This window comes from Crocodylus porosus, unplaced genomic scaffold (genome assembly GCF_001723895.1).
Source record: "Crocodylus porosus isolate Cpor-Errol unplaced genomic scaffold, CroPor_comp1, whole genome shotgun sequence".
In the NCBI taxonomy this organism is placed as follows: domain Eukaryota; kingdom Metazoa; phylum Chordata; order Crocodylia; family Crocodylidae; genus Crocodylus; species Crocodylus porosus.
In genome coordinates, this window is record NW_017728921.1 from 23997806 (window position 1) to 24021026 (window position 23221).

The 23221-nt window shown below is 45.1% G+C and overlaps 1 protein-coding gene across 3 annotated transcripts in view; it reads left to right on the plus strand.

Moving 5' to 3' along the window:
* The window catches only part of ASCC2 (activating signal cointegrator 1 complex subunit 2), a 36103-nt gene extending 17017 nt beyond the window's left edge, over positions 1-19086 (plus strand). For 2 of the 3 annotated variants that reach the window (XM_019539290.1, XM_019539291.1), the window contains exons 11-19: positions 1865-1933; positions 2659-2734; positions 4565-4747; positions 5379-5593; positions 7196-7315; positions 11259-11483; positions 14672-14771; positions 17654-17733; positions 18454-19086. In XM_019539290.1, coding sequence (XP_019394835.1) covers positions 1865-1933; positions 2659-2734; positions 4565-4747; positions 5379-5593; positions 7196-7315; positions 11259-11483; positions 14672-14771; positions 17654-17733; positions 18454-18625 — 1240 coding nt within the window. In that variant the 3' untranslated portion in view covers positions 18626-19086. The remainder of the gene's footprint in view (positions 1-1864; positions 1934-2658; positions 2735-4564; positions 4748-5378; positions 5594-7195; positions 7316-11258; positions 11484-14671; positions 14772-17653; positions 17734-18453) is intronic. The other variant, XM_019539292.1, reaches the window with a different exon arrangement.
* Positions 19087-23221: the final 4135 nt, after the last annotated feature.

A 23221-nucleotide genomic window follows, 5' to 3' on the forward strand; every position in this document is an offset into this window, starting at 1 on the left:
ACCAGATTGAAAATGTTAACAGGAATTTTAGGAGTGGTAAGTACAATTACCCCTATTTTATAAGTGGGGAAACTAAAGGACAAAGAAATGATGCAACTGACTTCAAACCCATGCATTTGGGTAATAGTATAGCCAGAACTAGACTCAAAGGCATTTGCCCTATTTACTGAACCATGCTGCTTTTACATTCATTCATTGCATTCATGCAGTAAATGTAGACCATTTGCATCCAGACCAAGTGTGTTACTATGGGCCTACTGGTACCCAAATATTGTCCCCAAGTTGTCATCAGTAAAAGTTGTCGAAGCACAGGAAGAATGGTCTAGGATGGTAGCTTTTACCTGGGTTCAGGTTCCCTGATCCACCACAGACTTTGTTTGTGATTTTGGGCACATCACTTGGTACTAGATCCCTGTTCTACCTCTGAGATGTCTAGGAGGCTTTTAGACATTTAAGTAATTTAGAAGTGATCCTATTCCATCCTGTGCAGCAGCCAAAAATCTCTCATGACATATAGATTCTATACACATCTCTGTCTTGCCATGGAAAGATCCTGTCAAGAGAAAGATTAGGAGGCAGTTTTACCCCATGTCTGCTGAATCACCTGGTGATTAGGTTAGGGCATTTGCGTAGCAAGTAGGAAACCCTGGTTTTAAGCCTTCTTCTGCCAGAGAGGGTTTGTACTAGCATCTCCCACTTCCCAGCAAAGTGTCCTGTCCACTGGACTATGGATTAGTTGGGCCTGAGGGCATTTTCCAGAACTCCAGCTGAACCTGGGCCACTAAAATAAGAGTTGTTTGAGGGCAGAACGATAGCATGTAAAATTAAGCCTAACACTCTAGTCCAGTGAAGTGGACACCTTCCTGGGAGAGGAGGGTACTCTTGTGTTCTGGCCTCTGCTCCCAATAGTATTTATGGATTTTACATTAAATAGTCCTCCTCTTCTTCCTTGCTGCTCTTTGTTAGTTACACAGGCTACACGGAGTTGGAATAGATTGGGAGCTTAACCTCTCTGTCTCAGTTCTCCATCTGTAAAATAATAGCACTGTTATACTTTGTGTGGGTGTTATAAGTATAAATGTGTTAGGTTGGGAGGCACTTGAATCATACAGTAATAAGGGACATCATTGTAGTTTGTGGACAGCAAGAGCAGCCAAAGGTAGTCTGAAGTAACCCAGAATCTTTTCATTCCCAGGTTGGCAGGAGCTATGGTTATTGTGGTAGTGACATGCTCGACTTCTAGAGAAATAGCTATTTTTGCAGTAATCCACTGGCCAGGAATACTCTGATTTGTGAAGTGGAGGTTCTTGGCCTTTCACATCTGTGTGGTTTCTGTAGCGATGCTCAAGGCAGCAGAGGCAAGGAGAATTTGAGAATCTATAGGAAAGAGGGCTTGTGAGTGAGAACTCATTTGGCATATATACCCACATAAAAGGGGTGAAAGAGACCACCCATCAGCTGAGAAATTCTATGTAGTGTCATATGGAAAATCAGTCTTGCAAAATTTGATTAAAAAAACCACAAAACAGCTGCTTTCACCCCCCCCCTCCCCCGTTGTGACTTCTCTTTGGGCTTTTTACAGTGTGAATTGTGGTTTCCAAGCCTCTTGGAGCGCTCACTTTCCTAACTATGTCCCAAAGGTGAAACGATTCAGTTTGCTGAAATGTTCAAAAAACTTGAGAAAAGCTTTGAAAAGTTTCACTTTTTGTAGCTTTTTAAAATGTGAAATCTCAGTGGTGCCAGTGGAATCAAATGTGTTGGAGAAATGGGATTTTGTCACAGACTTGGCAGGTGGATGTAGAGATTCAGGAGGATGTTCATCTCAGAATTTAAGGTTTTACTATTGTGGCATTGTCTTTTACAGTTGTGAGAATATTCAGCCCTTTATTGAAGACTTTCTACAGATCTTCACCTCGGTGCTTCAAGAGAGGAGGTTGGTCTAAAGGAAGAAGAGACTTTCTGTACGCTTCCATTCCTTGCACCAGAGTTGCTCCGGCATCCCTATACGAGGCATTCCAGTGCACTGGGGAGTGGGAAATCTTTCAGTTTACCTGAAAAAATTTTTTGTGAGAGAGTCTTCGCCTGTATAACAAGCTTAACTGTGATGCTAAGGAGGTTGCTGGAAATGGTTAGGTCTTGAGTCTCATTAGCATCTCTGCCTCTAGGCTCTCAAAGTTGTACGAGCAAATTTAGTAATTAAGTATGACAGCTCCCTTTCCAGGTTGTCTGCTTGTTGCTAATGGGGAAACTCATCCACAAGGAGGTTAAGCAACACATCCAGAGACATGCAATGAATCTCTCGTAGAGCTGGAAATTGAGTCCATATCTTCTGACTCCACCCTTTCTCTAGCTGTGTGCTTTAAGCACTAAACCATACTTGTTCTCTGGCAGAGTTAGAGGTTTAAATCATCATGCTGGATGTTATAAGTGGCTGCTGTGTTGAAGGGTACTGAGGGATGATGGGATGAAACAACAGGCATGGTGACACATATATGCTGGAGTTCATTACTGAGTGTGAGAGGAAATGTCTGCATTGGACTGAGGTTCAGAACTCAGTGATAAGGAAGTTACAGCTGTGCCGTAGGGCATAACAGCATGACATTCCAGCAGTTAATTCCCTCCCAAGATTGACTAATGAACTTGTTTTTGGGTTTTCAGGTTTCTCCGTGACTATGACGAGTTATTTCCTGTTGCAGATGACGTGAGTCTGCTTCAGCAGGCATCTTCCACCTTATATCCTTTGTTGTCAGCCAGTGGACACAGCACTGTGGTTTAAAAAGTTAGCAGTAGTCTGCAACTATCTTTAGTGTATTACTTGTGGTTAAGCTGCACCACTATTTTGGCATTGGTTAGAGGTGCACCAATACATTGGTCTGATATCGGATCAGCACTGATGTAAAGAAAATTGTCTTTATTGGAAATTAGCTTGATATTGCTGATAATTTGGCTGATAAAGGGCCCATGCATGCACAGCCACAGAGCAGCATATAGGTGGTGAGGAGTACATCCTGGCAGCTTCAAGAGCAGTGTCCAGATGGTAAGTCTGTTGTGATGAAAGGGGAGGGGGGAAGGGAAGACGCATGGGGGGGTGCAGATGAAGGCCCCCGGCAGTGAGGGAGGGAGTGGGGCTGGGACGGGCTGGGGCAAGTGCTGCCCAGCCAGGCAGGGGTGGGCTCAGGACACAGCTGTGGCTTATCTACTACTGCACACTGCTCGTCCAGCAGCTTGTTTGGTGCTTGCCTGGCAGCTCCTGCTGCTGCTCTTGCCGCTTGTCCAAGAGAGCATGGGGGTGAGGGCGTGTGCCCCTGGATCGGGGTGGGACTGGGGCTGTGCTCAGGATGGCCGGCGGCAGTGCTGGGAGTAGGGCTATGGAGGGGCTGCAGCCACCCCAAAATTTATTATAGCACCCCATAGCCCCCACTCCCAGTGCTGCTACCACCTGTCCCAGGTGTAGCCCTGGCCCACCCCATGCAGATCTGGGGGCACGTACCTGCCCCCTCATGTCCTCCCAGATGAGTGGCAGGAGCAGTGGTGGGAGCTGCTGGATGAGCAGGTGAGTGCCGGACAAGTGGTTCCTGGATGACTGGTGCGCAGCAGCAGAAGCCGTTCCCCCCCCCCACACCCCGATGAGCCATGGCTCTGTCGTGCACCTGCCCTGCCCCAGCTGGGCAGCGCTTGTCCCAGCCCCACTCCCATCCTCACTGCCGGGGGCCTTTATCTGCCCCCCTATGCCCCTACCCTTCCACTGCAACAGACTTAATTCCAAGACAGCCAGGTGGGTGAGAAACTGGCTGCAGGATAGATCCCAGAGAGTTGTAGTGAACAGATCTGTGTCACCCTGGCGAGAAGTGGGCAGTGGTGTCCCACAGGGGTCAGTACTCGGTCCAGTACTTTTCAACATCTTTATTAACAGTTTGGATGTGGTGGTGAAGAGCTCACTGGCCAAGTTCACAGACCACAACAAGTTACGGGGGAGCATGGTCACGCTTCAAGATGGGTCCACCTGTATCTGAAGCCTAAAAAGTCTAGCAAGTTAGGTGGATTGGAATCTGATGGCTAAAAACTCCTCGAAGATTGATTCAAGCTCAACATTAGGAAAAGCTTCTTTACAGTCAGGGTGTCCAGACTGTGGAATAAGCTCTCTCCAGACATGGTGTAATCACCTACCCTGGAAATCTTCAACAGGAGACTAGACAGTCACCTTGCTGAGGTCAACTGACCCCCATTTATCTTTCCTGCTTGGTGCAGGGGGTTGGACCCAAATATCTTCCAAGGTCCCTTCTAGCCTTACAATCTATGAATCTAAATCTATGACCTACAAGCTGGACGTGGATGTATCAGAAATCAGATCAGTATCAGCTGATATGCCTCCTTAAAAATCGGCTATCAGTCTCGGCCCCAAAAATCTCCATCAGTGCACCCCTAGCATTGGTAGAAAAACTTCGGGTAAAAAGACCATCGTAGACAAAAACACAAGCAAAGAGCACATAACTAATTGGAAGTGGTATTCAAATTCGTCAGCTAGGAATAAAGAACAAAAAACCCCTTAACTTAGTCTTCCAGGGATGAGACCCGAACAGCTTATATCCTCCAAGCAGTGGAAAGTGCCTGGGAAGGTGTGAATAGGAGAAAAACCTGTGTTACTAAAGACCCAGCACTACCATTGGCATCCAGTGGAGCCTCAGCAATGACAGAAGATGCTGCTAAGGACTCAGAGCTTGATGATGCATATAGATTGGAAGATGAAGTGAGTATGGAACTGCATAGATAGAACTGGGTTTTCTCAGTCTCTGCTTCACTCATTTCTCTATGGAGTGGGTTCATTTTCTTGACTCTGCTATTGAATCCCAGTTTGGAGTTCTAGTCTAGGCAGCTGGGTGAACCAAAAACTGAATAGTTGCCATATGTTTAATGCAACATGTGCTTGTTAAATAACTAGGGGGGTAAGAAACTAACTCCTAATCCTGACCTTACACTGGGTATAACCCCCTTTAACTGCTTTTTTCCTGGGTTTTCTATTGAAGAGCACCTGGGTGGGTTACACTGGGTGCTACACTACATCAGTTGCATTCCTTCTTAGTATCTTTGCATCTTATCTTCTATATGCTTTATAAACAGCTGTAATGTTTTCCGAGGGGCTGAGTTCTATTTGGGAAGTAATCCTTAGAAATACACCAGTTTTCGCATTCAGGAACAAACAAAAGTGCTATGACTGCATTGTACAAACAACTCTCCTGATCAGTTTGCAATGTTAGCTTCCATTTGCATTAAATCCTCATGGCCCTAATTACTCTCCTTCACTGTATATACCTACACACACCCAATCAATATCACAATTCCTTTTCAGTAATGCTGCCCATTATGTTTTACACCTGTAGTATGCTGGAGCAGCTGCAGCACCCATTGCCAAGGTCTCAGGGGTGGAGCTAGATTCTCTGATCTCTCAAGTGAAAGATCTGCTGCCTGATCTCGGGGAGGGCTTCATCTTGGCCTGCCTGGAAGGGTATGATTACAATGTAGAGCAGGTGATCAACAACATACTGGAGGACAAGCTAATGCCATCCCTGGACAAACTGGACCAAACAATGCCAAGGTGGGAGATGAGGTTTCAGTGCTGCTCTGATGTCTCTATTTCTGTGACTTTTCTTTTAAATGAACATTCTCTGTGTAGATTAGAAACCCCTCTATAGAAGAGAAGCTGAAGGCTTGTGTTTCGCTGTGGCAGGGTGCTGCAAGGGGAGCTTCCCAGTGCCTTGTGTTATTGCAGAACCTGGAGACTTTCCATTCAGAGTTCCAGTGCAGTAGTAACTTGTCATGAGAAATGATTGTCCATTGGACACTAAAACAAGACCCATTAAAATTGTGTATTGGAGGGCATCATCTTAGCCTAGGATTGAGCAATACAGTGCCACCACTTTTGTACAGTGCAGACATCATTATCTGCAAGCTTTGAATTTGGTACAGAAGGCTGTGGTCCTGGATGACTAAATCCCACTTGTCCTACAGGAAGAAATGTATCTTCAAAGGAATTCATTGAACTGAAATTCATCCTACAGGGTAGAGAAGTAAAATTGTCAAGTACTAGCACTGTCAAATACGCATTAGTTGAAGTTAACCCAAGGAAAATTGGAAACAGTTCAAATCCACATTTGTCACAATTCACGGAGTTGTGAGTGGCTTTTGCTCCTTTCCATACATTGCACATGGGACTTCAGAATCATAGCAGGCAGTAAAATTAACTAAATTCTAGCTGTCTTTGCAGCTGTTGGATTATGTATGCACTATAGCAGCAGTGTAATTTCAGGTAAAAATGTGACTGGTATGCCCAGCTGTAATGCACAAAGGCATTGGCCATGTCTGGGCTGTAATAGTGATATTACACACTTAAAAAATGTAATCCTTACCAGAAAGGTGAGGATATTAAAAATGCAGATGTTATATTCAGCAGTGTGTTGCTGTTTGATATTTGAGTCGAATCTATTGAATTTGCTGGCACAAACTCTTTGTGTTTGTGTGCATTGGGGGGGGCAGGAGGAAGAGTGTTCAGCTCTTCTCCCCCGCCTCCCCTTATTTATCTTGCCGCTGCAGAGACAATACAGCTATCAAGGCAGTGGGGCTGGATCCTCTTCTGCCTTGTACATCCTCAACAAGCTGTCAGCAAAGTGGCAAATGCAGAAATGTGATTATTGGTGTTTGTAGAGGCAAAGCACAGCTGAATATTCAGATTCTGGGCTGAGTTTACTGCACCAGCAAAAACAAATCTAAAAATATTCATAGTTAGACTTATAAATTGAACAGATGTAGCCAGGAGGCTTGAAACCAGAATTGATACGTAACCATAGGGAAACAAACATCCTGAAACCAACAGTAACAAATTGTTGGGATTTCCTCTGGAGGGTAGTCATCAAACTTCAGTTTGGCTTTACTGAGTCATTTTGAGTACAAGTATTCCTCAGTATTGAATATTTGCTGTTTATATTTTCTTTTGTGTGTTCTTAATTGAAAAGAATTTTCTTTTTGCTTTTGCTAAGTTTGTGCTCCCTCAAATACTGTTTAGTTTTAGCACCTTGAACACATGGGTATGGTGAGGGATTAGCAGAATAACAGAGATCTGAGCAAGTGTGTACTTCTATTGGAGAATATGGCCTGTTTTGCTTTTATCTTAGAGATTTCTGTTCTATCTTCTTTTTCACAGGCAGGTGAAGCCAGATCCAACCCCTTTGGTGACTTCTCGATGTAATGTCTTCCAGGATGATGAGTTTGATGTTTTCAGCAGAGACTCAATAGACCTGTCCCGGGTACAGAAAGGTAGGAGGTGAGTATATTCATTTTAATAAGCCCTTTTGGACAATTTCAAGTAACAAAACCTTATGCAAGTTTGACAAAAAGGGGAGACTATTTTGTTTCTGATCACTTGTATATAGGTGGTTATGACTGTGTTTGATTGTTTCAGTCTTCAAGCTCTCTTATTTGGGAAATAAAATGAAATGATAAAATGAAATGATTATATAACTTTGGTTCTTAATGACCTTTCTTGACGATGTACTTCTGTTTGCCTTTTATGTTTGTTTTGTCAGTATAAAATTATAATTGTCACTGTTGCCAGCAGCCTAAGATTGAGTTAGACCTGAGACTATATAGCAATCTGTTTCAAGTTCAAGGGAAATATCGATACCCATCTGGTTTGAAATCCAGTTCTGATAATGCAGAAGAATATTGGTCTAGTCTCTTCTCTGGTAGTTCATGCCTTTGTTGCTGAGTGCTTGCAGTGAAATTGCATTGACTCTGCTTTTCACCTATTCTAGCATGCTGCTCTGTATCTTTTATGTTTACTGAGCCTAAGCCGTTTGGCATTACCCTTTCATTCAGGCTGACACAGGTTTTATCCCTAAATGAGTGGTTTTTCTGTGTTTCATATGCTTTTCAAAAGCTTATTTTAAATCAACCAAGTGTGAGCACAGTTTTATTTTTCCATGAATTGTGTATAGATGAAAAATTGGTTTGCAAATTAAACCAGTTGAACCTGGCAGCATTAGCTAAGCTTGAAATTAAAGACTATAACAACTTATTAGGGAAAAATCACTTCCCTCCTAAAGTCCAATCAAATTGCGTTTTGCAGCAGTGGGTTCTCAAATTATTGTTTCTTTTACTGTGAAGTTTACATTGACTTGATTACTGAACTTGATTGTTGCTTGCCTTTCTGATCAGAAAAAACTGCCTTTGTACTATTGAGGAGAGGTAAGGATTTTTGTAGGCAATATCTTTTTGTTGGATCTCTCACGTTTTCCTGGATCATCATGGCTACAACTTCACCCTAACATTAGCACTTTGTACTATTAGACATTTAAGATACAGTCTGAGATGGTCTATCCCCACTTTTCTCTTTCAAAACTAGTACATTCTTTCCTGGTAAAAGCACTAACAGACAACCCATTCACCATAAGGTTCAGTCACACATGTGTCCAGCAATGTACTGTGCCATCTCCCCAAGTTGTTATCGGGTTGTCGGATAGCTGACCCTGTCCCTTCACAGATGACTGGCAGCACAGATTGTTGCTTCAACTCCCTAAGAAAGATGTATTGTCATTTGGCCCCTTAAGTTACTGTCCTGTTGGTACTGCTGTCTGTCAGTCTGCTCTCCCTAAAGGTGTCTCTTCACTGTAAAACACACCTGTTTTGCACAGAGGCATCACTTTTAATGCTAAATCCCAGTGGAAACAAGACACTATGTAGTTTTTGCTTTGACGTAGCTGCTTGAGGTCAGCCCTCTGAGGCATTGGGGTATGTTGTGGATTGCAGCTACCATGTATCTTGTGTCTGCTAGGATTTTACTTTGAGAGCTATCTTGATGTAAAGAACACCTTTTTTTGCAGCAGCAAAGGCATAGGTTCTGTCTCTTGTTCTTGCTTTTCAGGTAGGAAAATTAGACCTTGCCCAGACTTCTGGGCAACAGTGTTTTTTCCGGTCTGGTCTGAGGTCTAATATAGGTTGTAATGATAAACTATTCTTGCATTCCTTAAAACCAGAAAAGCACTGTTTTGGTGTTTGCCCATTTTGGGCAGGGACCAGCAGCCTAAAAGATGAGATATAACATGGATTAAAAAAAAAACATTTTTCAGGGATGTTTGAAGTTAACTGCAGCTACTTTCAATGTTGGAAACCAATGCAATGATTCATGAAGGAGGGGGAAAGCAGACACTGCCTCTGTCATCTTATCTTATATGGGGATTCCAAATGTGAATGAAGCCCAAGATCAGGCTTAGAATAATTTTCCCTTGTGGGAAAAATACCATGGGAATCTGGCCATTCTGGATACACCTCTTTCTCAGGCAGGTTCCTCTACTAGAAATATGAAGAGAATTCAGCTATTCCAAGTGAAACTTCAATTGGGAATTCCCTTTAAACTTTGGAGTGTTTTGGAATATGCTCAGGAAAGGCTTTCCCTATTCATCTAAACTCCATGCATGGTTTACAGCTTAAGTGTCACAAGACCTTGCTTCCTGCACAGGATTAGTAGGCACTGAGCCCATCTGACAATCAAGGTAGAAAGTTTCAGGTTAGGCACACATACAGTTGTGTGTCAGATTTGAGTATGTTGGCCAAACTTAGTTTCTTACCTATAAAATGAGTCCAATGTTACTTGCTCGGCAGGTTTAACTGAGGGTTGTTCATACAGTGCTTTGAGGTGTTTAGATCAGAAATGCTACAGTTGCAGAAAGTGGTGGTATTCTGTGGGTCTTCCTGATGCAGATGGATTTCTTGGTGTGGTGTTTTGTTCTGCTTTCTCCGCCGCCCCGTGAATCTTCTATCCTTATTCTTCCATGCATATTGTAGTTCTCATTCTTCCCTTCTACCCTCCTTGCTTCTGTCTGCTTTCTCTCATCGCAAACTTAAATTGTAAACCCTCTGACTACTGAGGGGGAGCAGTAGGGGTGCGCGAAACGGGCAGTATTCTATTCGGATTCAGCCCGAATCGGGGACAATGATTCAGTTCATTGATTCAGATCACTGTCTCAATTAGATTCGGCCAAATCTGAATCTGAAGATCCGATGCCAATTCGGCCATAGACACAGCTTTAAATGTTTTTTCTGCATATCTCAAGGTAACAGGCGTGGCTCATGAATGCTGCTATGGTGAGGCAGATAGAGCATCCCACAGGAGCTCAGGGGGGCCCCTCTGCATGCTTGGTGGCAAACCCAGAAGTAGATTGGAACTACTTCTGGTCCACTTCTGGGTCTGCTGTCAAGCAAGTGGGGGACCCCTCTAGCACCGGCTTGGTGATTGGTCGTGGGGGGTCCCCGAATGCCCCTCCAGACTCAGGAGGCACCAGTTGCTGGGGGGGAGGTCCCCCTGCGTGCTTCCTGGCAGACCTGGAAGTGGACCGGAAGTACTTCTGGTCCACTTCCGGATCCGCTGCTGAGCACACTGGATACCCGCCACGTTCCCATGGGATGCTCCATTTGCCCCAGCATCTCAGCATTCACAAGCCGCCTGGTACCTAGAGGTACATAGAAAAAAACATTTAAAGCTGTGTCTATGTCCGAATCTATGAATCTTTCCAGATCGATTTGGAGGGTTCCGATTCAGTTTGGAGAGATTAAAGGGTCTCCTGATTCAGTTCGGATTTGGAGTTGGGCCGAATCTCTGCTGAATTGAATCAACAACCAAAGCTTCACGCAGCTGTAGTGAGCACCCCACTCACTGTTGCCGTGATCTTTAACTTGTGCTTCCTGGTACTATGGCCCAGATATTTAACCTCTGAACTAGCATGGCAGTATGATGTTAGCTGGCACTGTGTACTTGGAGGTTCTGTCTTCTGTTGAGACCAAATCTGGGTTCTAATTATTGTTGTCATTAAAGATCCACAGTACATGTTGTGGGAGTTGGGTTGTGACCGCATTCCAGCTTGAGTATAATTGTATTTGGTTGCCAAAAAAATCTTCCCTTCCATTTGAAATGGAAATGGTACAGTCCAATTCCTGGCCTAATCTGTTGGGCATTCTTGCTGACTGCTTTCAAAATGATCCCTTTTGCATCTCCATTGGTTAATTACCCCTCCTGAGGTACTCAATGATTGGGAAGTGTTTTTGAGGTGAAGAGTTTTACTGCAGGATGAAGTGTTTAGTCACTGGGGAGGAATGAGTTTCCATTTATTTAAAAATTCTAGCTATAAAGAATGACTCTGAAGTGCCTCTGTTCTGTTTTTGTTTTCTGGGGGGGTTTTTCTGTCCCTCCATCTCCATGCTGTGGGCTGCAGGAAGGACAAGGACACAACAGAGAGTTTGTTGAATGACAAGCGTCTAATTGCTGAGCAGAAGGAACGCTACAGCCAGTACAGTATGATTGTAGAGGAGGTTCCTGAGCAGGCTGGAGAAGCCCAGTTCTCTAGGGATGACTACGAGGATGAATACGATGACACCTATGATGGGAACCAGGTTGGGGCTAATGATGCAGACTCAGATGATGAGTTGATCAGCAGGAGGTATGTACAATGGCTTCAGCCTGTAGGAAGTTGATAGGCCATGTTCCTACTATGTAAATGCTGGTACAGAGGAAATAGGAGAACATATCTGAGCACTTGGCCACGTCCGCAGGACTCCATTCTCTATGCTGCTGGTCTTGTGCCAGGAAGAGAAACTCCAAAGATTTCTTTCCTTCTCCCAGTATTCTTTCTACTCCTGACCTGAGAGGACGGACAGGCTGTGGGTCTTCTTTTTTCCCCCTTGACAAGAGCTTTTTGAAGTTCTGGGTGCAGGAAGCTCTAGGACTCCTTTTACCTCCCTGTTTCCTCCCTTTCTCTCTCGTTTCAGAACCAAACAAATACCTTGGCTTTGTTTACAAACCTCCGTAGCAGCCTGAATAGGGTTTAAGCTTTCACTCTGTACACAAACAGCATGATGACCTCATGCTTGTTTCTTCCTCCCTTCATCCCAGATCCAGAAAAACAGCTGGGATTGCTTCCTCCTGGCCTTGCTTGCTTGGTGAATTTCCCTGTTTCTGTGGCTCTTATGGGATCTAGCTATTTGAGCAGGGGACTGAAAGTGCTGGGCCTATTCCACTGACTAGGCAAGTGACCTTCATGCTTCTGCTTTGGGGTATGGACATGAAAACAATTTACTGCAAAGGAAAAGGACCAGGGTTTTACTTCATGCCATCTACTCTGCAGTAAATGCCCATGTGCCTGTTCCAAATCCAGATGAAGAAAGTAAATTGTGATGGTACTTCTCTGCCCATATTTAGCTTCTGTTTATCACAGGGTAAGACCATACACACAGGCAGTTGCTGCAGAGCAGTTCATGTGCAATAAAGGCCTGCCCACATGGTAAGTTGTATATTCGTAAGCCAGGGATCCTGGTTTTCTCTGTTTAAAAATTGCAAATTCTCAGACTAAAACCCCCCCAAATTGTTTTTCCATTATTTATAATGAAACGCCACTAGATATAGATATAGATCTGTATATCTATATCCTTTTATATATCAGTTGAACACAATGTTTTATTGGTATATTTACAATTGCCCCACTCCCTCCCTCACCGCGGGGGGCCTTGATTTGCTCCCCGACACCCCTTCCCTCCCCCGTCCCCTTCCACCACACCAGACTTACCAGCTGGACACAGCTGTATAGGAAATCGGATTGGTATTAGCCAGTATGCCGCCTTAAAAATTAGCTATCGGTATCAGCCCCAAAAATCTCTATTGATTCACCCCTGGTTGGAAAAGCATAGCATTTTTATTATAAAATCATGACTGAGGGACATTTTCAGAAAAAAAAAAAGAGTAAGATTTAGCAGGAAACCAAGCGTACTTTATTTCTTCATCTCCTAGAAGCTGGAGGCTTAATATTTCTCTTGCAATTAACATAATCACTTTCCAACCATAACAGTGCTTTCAGGAAGCTGGAGCTGTAACATGTTATTAACGCAGTGCTAATGCCAGTTTTTAAAAATGCAACTCTGCTTTTTTTTTTTTTTTATTCCTTTGAAGTCTTTCTGAAGTATTGTTGGAGATCAGAAATAAAAGGCTCCTGCAGATTTGCCCATAAAACACTGGAGGTTGATTTCCCACCCCACCAAGGGTCTGAGATGCCCGTGTATCTCTCAGTAAAAATATTATGAAGGGCATGTGCATGTTGTAGCTTCTGAATACCAGGCCTGTGGCTTCAATACAAACGGACACTTCTGGTTTTACATTTTGATTTCTTCTGTGGTGGAATACCAGGCTTAAATCCTTGCACTAAAATAGAACTAAAATCAGTTTCTTTCTCCTGCAGGCCCTTTGCATTATTCTAGATGTGCAAATTGGCTATAGAGCTGATGGGTTTTCCCAATCAAGTATTTGTGTGTGAAAAAATCCTCAACTAGTGCAAAGCTGACTTAAGTACAGCTGAGAATCCATGGGATGACCTCTTCCCAATTGCTGTGGGTTAGAGTTCAGCTGCCTTGAGTATAAAGTCATTTTTGTTATAGTGGGTACATAAAGATTGGCTCACCTGTATGAAACCAGACTCCCCAGTCTATGTGTTGAGGTCTAGAGAGGGCTGACAGTCAAACTTCACCGCTGTCGTGATGATGCATTGTGGGAGTCTCTGGCTTGGCTTCTGAAGGTAGGCATGGATTCTTGGTTCCTTGTGGTGTCTTGAAGTGCCTATCTGTCCCCTTGCAACTCTCCCACTTCATGAAATGTCATACCATCCCTCCCTTGGGGAGGTGCTGGGTGATAATTGTTATTGATTGTTTCCCCACCATGTTTATGTACACACCTTGAACTTCCCTAGGAAACATATTTTCCATGTCTATCAAAACTGGACTCAGAAGGAACAAATGTGTTTCCAAAATCTTCCTGGAGTGGGGATGGATAGAGACCTCTCCATTGATCTCAGTAGAATTATGACAGAGCTGTATTTTGTCCATCATGTGCATGATCCTATCAAAAGTGCAGGGGGTGAAGTAGTAAATATGAAATGAAGAACATGGTGCTTAGCTGAAACTTTCCAATTTGGAAATATTTGGTAATTGCAGTCTCTGCAAATGTTTGTGGAACATAGCAAATTCATCATTTGTTGTCACATCTTTCCCTACAAAGTTAGTAATTCATTCCACCCACTTTATTAAGTTATAGGTCCCTAAAAGTTTTGGTTATGCTCTTTAAATGCCTGTCACTTCTGCAGTTCAGAAATGTTTTTTAAATGGCCTTGGACAGGCCATAGCAAGGCTGTCCGACTTCTGAGTGGCCGCAGACCACAAACTTATGATGTGAGGGCTGCCTATTGTGTGGGATCCCCATGGTCCTGCCATGTGGGCAGTGAGAACCCCCCGCCCTCCTCCTGCCACTGCTGCTGCCAGATGGCATAGTCAATATGACTTGTGCCACTGTGCAGCCAGTACAAGCCCATCTCCCCTTTGCCCTCCCACTATCATGTAGGCAGTGCAAGGTCCCCACCCTTTCTACCACTGCATACTGTCCCACTCCAGAGGCTGCTGCAGTAGCAGGAGCAAGGGAAAAGTGCAGCCAGGAAGGTGCCTGGGGACTGCATGTTAACCCCTTGTAGGCCAGATGTAGCCTCTGGATAGCCAGTTGAATGATGCTGGGCTATAGTAATAGCATTGCCCAAGTAAAATAGTTGTGGTTGAGGTCCCTTAGTTTTTCTTCTTTTGTGCCTCAAACTCCCAGGCCATTTACCACGCCTCAGATCCTGAAACCGAAAGGACGAGAGGAAGACGAAGAGGAAGAGGAGCTGGAAGAGGAGGAAGCTGAAAAAGAAACAGCAAAGGTGACTTGCTTGTTTTGCAGGTTGATGGAAATTGGAGCTATGAAAAGTTCCATTGTAAGTCCCATCTACTTTGCCTGCTATTGCTGGCAGGGGCTTTAGCATGGTAAGTTACCTATTTCAAAACCCGAATCTTCCAACTTTAGCATTGATAGGCATAGCTCTTCAGTGTGGAAGGGTGCCCCTTTGGTCAGAAGCAGCAAGCAGTTGGACAGTAAAAAGTCCCCTGAGTATAGCACTCCACAGCTTGCCCTGTCTCTCCCAAATTTTTGCTTGCTCCATGTAGCCTCAGGCATCTGTCACTTGCCTACCTATCTGTCTCCCCCCCACTGATACTCTTCTTCTCTCCGCCTTATCCTTCCTCCCACATCACGGACTGGCACCAGCCTGGCCCCACACTACTGGTGTCGGCTACATGCCACTATGAGGCTGAGCTGGAGCTATGCTCTGTGTGCCAGGCTGGAAGGGGGAAGAGCCTGCTGGCACCGGAGCAACCTGCACTGCCACCCTTGTACTTGATTCCTCTGTTCAATGGGGGGAACAAAATATTGTCTTGGAATTGAGTAAATACAGTATTATTAATGGTGAAATTGACTGATAAGCAGGGGTGGGCAAAGCCTGGCCTGTGGGCTGGGTCTGGCCAGCAGTGGACTCCATTTCCCAGCAGCCCTTGCCTGCGCAGCTGGGGCCAGTTTCTGTGGAGACCCCAGCTGTGGCCATGCTGTGATAGCTGGTGTTTCTGTGGAGAGTGGCCTGAGCAGGACTGGCAGGCAGCAATCGTGTCAGCCTCTTCCTGGTAGCGGGGCTGGAGGGGGTTTGTTGTGGACAGGCTCAGGTGCCACCACCTGTGTGGGGCACGTGGTGGTGGCAGAGGGGCTACAGGGAATTTTGAGGTGACTATAGCCCCCCAAATTCCCCTCAACACTATCCCTGCTGACAGGGTGTGTGGCACGGCACAGAGCTGCTCCAGAGCTAAACTAGGATCTTGTGGCAGTGACAGCATGGTCCAGAGCCAGGGCAGAGCTGCAATCTGCAGCCTGAGTGCCCCAATCTGGCCAGTGGCTGGATCTGCCATTTTGCCCACCCCTGATGATAAGGGAGGAACAGCATCTCAGTAACAAACTTGCAGTCTAGATCAGGGATATGAAACCCCTACTATGTGTGTCAGTTAGTGGCATGTGGAGACATATATTTTCCTTGGCATGCCAGGATGTGTGTGAGGATATTGTTTAAAAATATGTATTTTAAAGTTGCTGCTCTGGGGTCTCTGGAGCAGCCACAAGTCCTAGCACCACACCAGGCACCGTGGACAGTCAGGAGAGCACAGGCAGGGATGCTGTCTGCATTCTGCTGACCTCGCCCCCTGGCCTGGCCCCTGGAGGGGGAGCTGCAGGTGGGTAAGGCTGTGGAGGGCCACAGTGCTGGAGGTTCGTGGCTGGCTTGGTACCAAGCGCTGCCTGCAGTGGCTGTTTCTGAGGCCTGGGGGCCTCCTGCAGCTGGGCCCCACAGCCAGGCCCATGCACCAGGAGTGGCTCTGCCCCGGTTGCACTGTCCAGCATGCAGGGAGGTTGAGCCTGGAGCCCCCTGAGCCTGGTGTTCTGCCCTGACCAGGTGGCATCTTCAAGCAGGCAGGGTGGCTGCAGCCCATCCCCACAAAGCTGTGTGGGCTGGGCCAAGCCCCACCTCAGGTGCTGCTGGGTGCCCCCAGCCACCTGCCCACTGTGGCCCAAGTCTGTGGAACCCCGAGGCAGCCCATGCCTCCCACCCAGCCCTCACTCTCCTCCACCTGCTGCCTTCCCACGCGCCCGGCTAGGTTGGCCTATCTATGGAGCTTCCCCCTGCACCCAGGATTCACCACACCATCCAGACTCTGCCCCAAGTGCCCAACACCAGCGCTAAGTACCCTGGTGCTGCCCCTGCCTAGGTGGGATAAAGTGTCTGTCTGCCCAAGCCCCAACTAGGTCTTTCCTCCTAGCCCTGGGCCCAGGCTCCCTCTGCTCTGGGACTGTTGGGGAGGCCTGATCACCCTGGCCTTGGCAACTGCTGCTGCGGTGTCACTGCTTTCCTCCACTGGACACTGCCCTGGACTAGTGGGTCCGAGCTGCAGCTGGTAGTGGTGGGACATGTGGGCATTGAGGGACACGCTTCTCTTTCTTTTTTTTTTTTTATCTCCCCTCTTTCTCTTTCCTCTCCCCTTTTTCTCTCCTTTTTTTCTCTCTCCTCTCCTTTTTTCTCTTTCTTTTTCTTTTCTCCTTTTTCTCTTCTTCTTGTCTTTCCTCTTTTCTGTTTTTCTCTCCCTTTTTCTTTTGTCCCTTTCTCTCTCTCGCCCTCTTTCTCTCTCCCCCCATCCCTCTTTCTCCCTCTCTCCCTTTTTCATCACAACATGCTTAACAAAATGAGAATTCACAAGAACAATGGTAGTATATAAAGTTTTATTTATTGACACCAGGTTTAGAATTTTTAGAAAACCTGGAATTTACTGTAAAAAAAAAAACCCAAAAAAACCCAACAACAACATTATGATTAACTATATTAATATATGCAGTGTTTCCTGCCATGTACCTCCTACCCCAGTTTTGGTTTTTTGGGCTTGCTGGCACTGGCACCTTACAAGGTAGACATTGCGTTTTTTTCAGCACTAGCCAAAAATGTTGCCTACCCACAGTCTAGATGTTCTGCCAGCATTTCAGTTAGAGTAGCTTGTATCATCTTGCATCAAGGGCTTCCCTAGCACTAATCTGCTGAATCGTCTAGTCATAACTGGTAACCTCAGCTGTAGGTTGGGGATAGGGAAAGACTCAACCGTACCACAAAAAGCCAAGCTTCTGTATCTCCTCAGATATTGCTAATGAGTATGTAATACTACAGTAACTTCTATTCTGCAGCAGGACCATTTTGTCCAGGACCCAGCTGTGCTGAGGGAGAGAGCAGAAGCCCGACGGATGATTTACCTTGCCAGGAAAGGGTAAGACAGAATCCCTTATTTGGAATGAAGTATGGGCTCCACTGAAGTCAGTAGCAAAATGTTCATTGACTTCAGTGGACCAAGATTTCACTTTTGACTAGTACCGTGACACCTGATCATGAGATCCCTGTCTCCTCAAGGCTACTGCCATAATGGAATGAAGCATCTTGACTTGATGCAGGTCTTAAGTTGGCTTGAATCAACCCAAAATGCTTCCCACCCCTCTTAAGTTAACAAATGCATCTTTTGAAACTGACACCATCTCAGTCTTCTTACTCAGCTTAACCTCAGTACATCTACTGTTTCTGTGCCAATGGTATGGGACCCCTGACCAACCTATTCACTTGCCATAGCGGTGCTACTGTTGCAGCTATGTGAATAGGAGAACAAGACCCTGCATATGATTAATAGGTTCTTGGGAGAGCAGGAGCTCCCTACGTCCTGAATAACCTCCACAGGTGAAGACAGGACAGCATTGTATTTGGCTTTCTGTCACCTTACTAAACATAAGAAGATTGTATTTGCATGTAGTTAATAGATAGTTTTCCTGTATTATAGAAGTGCTGTACAGCCCAGTTTTCAGTTAGCCACAGACAGACTTAATGGCTGGTCAGCTGAACTCTCCTCCCACTCTCTCCTTTGTATTAAAAGGAAATCCAGTTTTATGATCTGGTGTAGGACCAATGATAACTTCCCTCTTTTTATTAACACATGCTTCAGGCACAAGCATGATGGCTCAGCAGCTGTTGCTGGGAATGTAAAGGGACATGGACAGAACCGGGAAACAGTACAGGAAAGGAGGAAGAAAGAAGCCAACAAAGGGACACGAGCTAACCATAACAGACGTGCAATGGCTGACAGGAAACGGAACAAAGGCATGATCCCTTCCTAAAGGACTCTTGCTTAAGATAGTAAATTATATCTATCTAGGCCTTCATTTCTGAGGCTGTCACCCTCTGTGCCCCTACCATGAAGGTCTGGAAGTTACAGTGCAATACTCAAACTTCAGTATAATGGGGATCACTAATCTCCTGGGAGGTCTTTCCAGTTATGAATGCTAGGAATTGCTCAGCAGCCAGGCTTTAGGCTGGCTGTTCCACTTCTTGAAAAAAAGACAGCAGGAACTCCTGAATGTACCAGATAGGCTGTAACAGCCATTTTAAAAAACTATTTATAATCATTTAGGCTTTCTCCATCCCATCTGTATAACTGCCATGGTGCTCTCATCAGCACAACTAGAAACACTTAAGGTAACTGACAGCATATAGTGTACCTGTATTATCAGCTATAGTTTGCTCCTCCACTGATGTCATGCTTTATCCTGCAGCAAACTTAATAGGTGTTGGGTTTGTTTGTTGTTTTTTTTGGGGGGGGGGAGGGTTGTTTTGTGGTTTTTTGTTTGATTTTTGTAACAACTCGGGCAATTCCAGTTTTTGACATACCTATAGGAATCCAGGTGTACAAGTGTACCACAGTGTCATCTCCCTTAAAAGAGGAGTATTTTTATAAAGAATGGCATTGCAAATAAAGGACTGATTTTTTTTTCAGTTGGTATTTTATGTTGTATGTCCATGAATCCTGTGAGCAGTGAACTAGTATCTGTCTGCAATGAGACCTCACTTGATTAAATCATCTCAGAACTGCTTTTAAAATTGGTATCAAGGCATCTTAAGCAGGATGACTGCAATATGCAAATTAGATAAAGATATGCAGGAATTTGCCTCTACTGTCATAGGCTGTAGTTAGCTGTTTTCTGCAACAATACTTATGATTTGTTAAGCAGAGCAGTCTAAGTCATACCTAAGTCAGAAGGAAAGCTACCACAGGCCTTCCTAACGAACTGTGCCCTGCCCAGCCTTTCCACCTGCAAGGGTGGGAGCAGAGCTATCCCTTGGGAGGAAGGGGGGAGAATCAGGGCGACCACCCCAGGCCCCACACTGGGGGGGGTGGGGCCCTGTGGATAGCACTTCTGGTACAAGCTGAGGGCGCCACGACTCTGCGTGACTGCTGCACACTGCCAGTTCCACGCTCTGGCCACTCGCCATCCCACAGGCCCTGCACACTGCTAGGGTTGGCTCTGGATGGGAGCAAGGTGCTTACACCCACCCTCAAACATATCCTGAGTGCCTTGCTCCCACTGTCATGGGCAGAAGGGCCAGCCCCTTTAGCACAAGGCAGGGCTGCTGCTGGAGGCTTCCCTGGCATCCCGCTCCGTCTGGGCAGTAGGTAAGGAAGGGGGGAGGGGCTGCAGCTGGGCAGGAGCACAGAGCATGGGTCTGAGGCTGGCTGTAGCGCGGAGCCCATGTCTCTGGGTGGCAGCAGCACGGAGCTCAGGTGGGCAGGGTGAGGGGGGGAGGGGTATGGGGACCCCTTCCACACTCTTTTCCCCCCCATGGCATGCACCCCGGCAGGCAGTGGGAGAAGGGTGCTGTGCTCAGCCCTGCTGCCTGGCTCCGGCCAGCGCTGCAAACACAGCCCCCACAGGGCCATTTGTTTCTGTGGTGCTCCCTGCACTCGGGCACAGGAGGGAAGCCCCAGATACTGGAGTGGGCTAGGGTGGGGAAAGCATCTGGCTTAGCTCAGCGGAGACTGCACTTTTTGCTGCAACATGCAGCACTGGCCAGCCATAGGGGGAGTTTGGGGGGGATCCTCATACCCCACAAACCACACACACAGACACAGACACATACACCCCCCAGCAATGTCTGTATTGTCTGCAGGAGAGGACAGTGTTCCAGAGCCACAGACCTACTCCCCACAAACACTACACAAGCCCCCAACATACCCTATACCCCCCCACACAGCTACACTCCCCCACCCATACCCCCTGCAATATAAAAGACTAAGAATTTATTTTGAGTTATGCAATCACCTTAATATACAGTACACAAACAAATCATGACAAAAATATTTTTTGTAATAAAATTAAAATATGTTCTAGTAGGTGTTTGAGTTTTAGTGTGTGATCTGTGTTTTTTTCTGGTTCTAAGATGGCAATTCCCCCCTCCCAAAAGCAGTATTTCCAGGGGACAAGGCAAGGGACTTCCAGTGGCAAGGGTCAGGGGTTGGGGGTTGGACCTCTGGCCCCAAGATGATGGCCAGGGGGTGGGACACCTGTCACAGGGCAGGGCTATCCTTGTGGCGCTTGACAGCTCACCAAACCTTGTTAAGTGGCCCGTGGCCCAAAATAATTGCCCATCCCTAATCTACAACAGCAATTTATACCTGTTGAGAGAGGTTTTTTCTTAGGGCTCTGTCAGCAATTCCCTATAGAACAATATACAGGCCTTTAATTCACTTTAGTCTGTTTGTAAAGTGTTCAAATATCACGACAAAGACTACTGTACCCAGTTGCCATAGCTAGACTATGAAGCGTATTTTTAGAGTGCTCTTCTCATTAGTATGAACACTAATGATTTATTTGCACTTTTTAGGATGAACAGAACTCATCAAACAAGCTGTTATTAGTTAGCCTGTTCCAAGAAAAGTCAAGAGTAGTTTCTATTCAGTGTATTTTGTACTGTTGTTGTTCCTGCTGTCACTCAGCCTTGTGCTGAATTAGGTAGCTATAAGGTTGGGAGCACTGTTTGCAAAGTGCTAGTTTTATTTCTCCAGATTCTAGAGCAAGATGACTTTTGCATTAAGTTCTATAAGCACATACCTCACTGCCTAGATATATGCAAAGGGAAGAGACTCTACAGTTAATTAGTACTACTGCCAAGTGCTATAACACAGGACTTTTCTGAAACCATTATATATAACCGACACCATTTTTCATAGAATCATTGAAAATTAGGGGTGGAAGGGACTTCAGGAGGTCACCTAGTCCAACACCCAAATAAGATGAAGTGCTGAATGTTCTGAGAAAAAGATTTTTTAACTTACTACTTGTTCTGTATGCATGACAGCATGGGGGAAAGGAATTGAGCAGTTGGATTTCTCTGAAATGTATTGTCAAGATTTCCTGACAATCTGTTTCCAAAATCCATAGTTACTTGCTACAGTAACTTACCTTCAACTAGCATTGAACAGGAGGGTTAGAGATTTTTCCTCTGGTATCTCTAAATCTACAGTGATGGATGCCAGGGAGATTACTGAATTAGCAGATAGATCATTCTGGACAGATCTGGTTCAGTGTGCTCCTCTTTAGCATTCACTTCTGACAGTGCTGGAGATGGGATACTGGGATGATGGACCCCTCTTTAGCATTCACTTCTGACAGTGCTGGAGATGGGATACTGGGATGATGGACCGTTGGTCTGACCCAGTATGACACATACAATCTTCACCCTTTATAGTTTATAGCTGCTTTTTGCCAGTAGCTTTATTTGGGGTTTTTTTGGTTTTTGGGGTTTTTTTTGCCAGATTGCCATAGCAGCCAACTTTACTATTTTACTTACATTTATTCATCTTTAGGTCTTACTTTTCAGGAGTAGAAATTCTATTGCTTGATCAGTATTGCATGCAGCTAGCAGCATTGCAGTAGCACTTGAATTAAAAGCTACATTGATACGTTCTGTTGTTAGACCAGCCCAAAAAAAATCAAGCCTTTCCTCTAAAATACCTATAAAAACATATTTGAGGTACTAGGTCTAGTCATGCCTGTGAAAAAACAAGCATATTTTTAATCCTCCAAATGTACCAACTAAAAGGTAAATATTTCAAAATTTCTGTGGCTAAAATCTATTTATAATAATATTTTTTTCTCCTACAAGTACTACAGCCATGGACAAACAAGCTGTAATTCACATCACATCTTCCCTCACTTTTGTTCCAGTTAGACATTACTGGTGGAAGCAGAACAGGTAGAACTGAACATACCTTGCATTCAGAGTATGAAGTACTACTGCAAGTCACTCATTTTTGTTCCACTCATATTGTTGTTCAAAGACTTTTTTTTTTACTGCTCCCCTGACACTCAAAGGTTTCCTTTGGACTAATTTTAATGCAATGTTCTATAGAGGTAATATTTAGCTTCCTCAACTTCTGGCTTGTGAGAGGTGGTATTTGGATGAAAGAGCAGGAAAACCAGTACCATGAATTTAAATACAAGTCACTACCATACATATTTCTGTCCCCTATTTTCTTCATGTGGTTAGCTTGTAAACTCTTAAAGCAATTGTATACAGAGTACATAACGTGCTAAAAACAAGTACCAGAATAAGGAACCTGCATTATTGCTTCAGAGTAACTGTATTTTAGATGGGCAGGGTGACAATTTGTTCAGAAAGGAATCAGATGCTATAAATGGACTTATAGAGAGCAGGGGCACTAAATGGAAAGGAATAAAGTTAATTTATAAACAAAGGATAGGGAAAGGGGGATAGGATGGCAAGGGGGGGCACTGCTAAGGGAGGCAAAGGTGAGTTGAAGAGATTAAAAGTGGAGGTAAAGTATTCTGCCACAGGCTTTTATCTTTCTGGAATGGATAGTTTGGTGTCCCTTCATTTGTTCATGTAGGGATTTGTTCTGCCTGTCCAATTAGGAG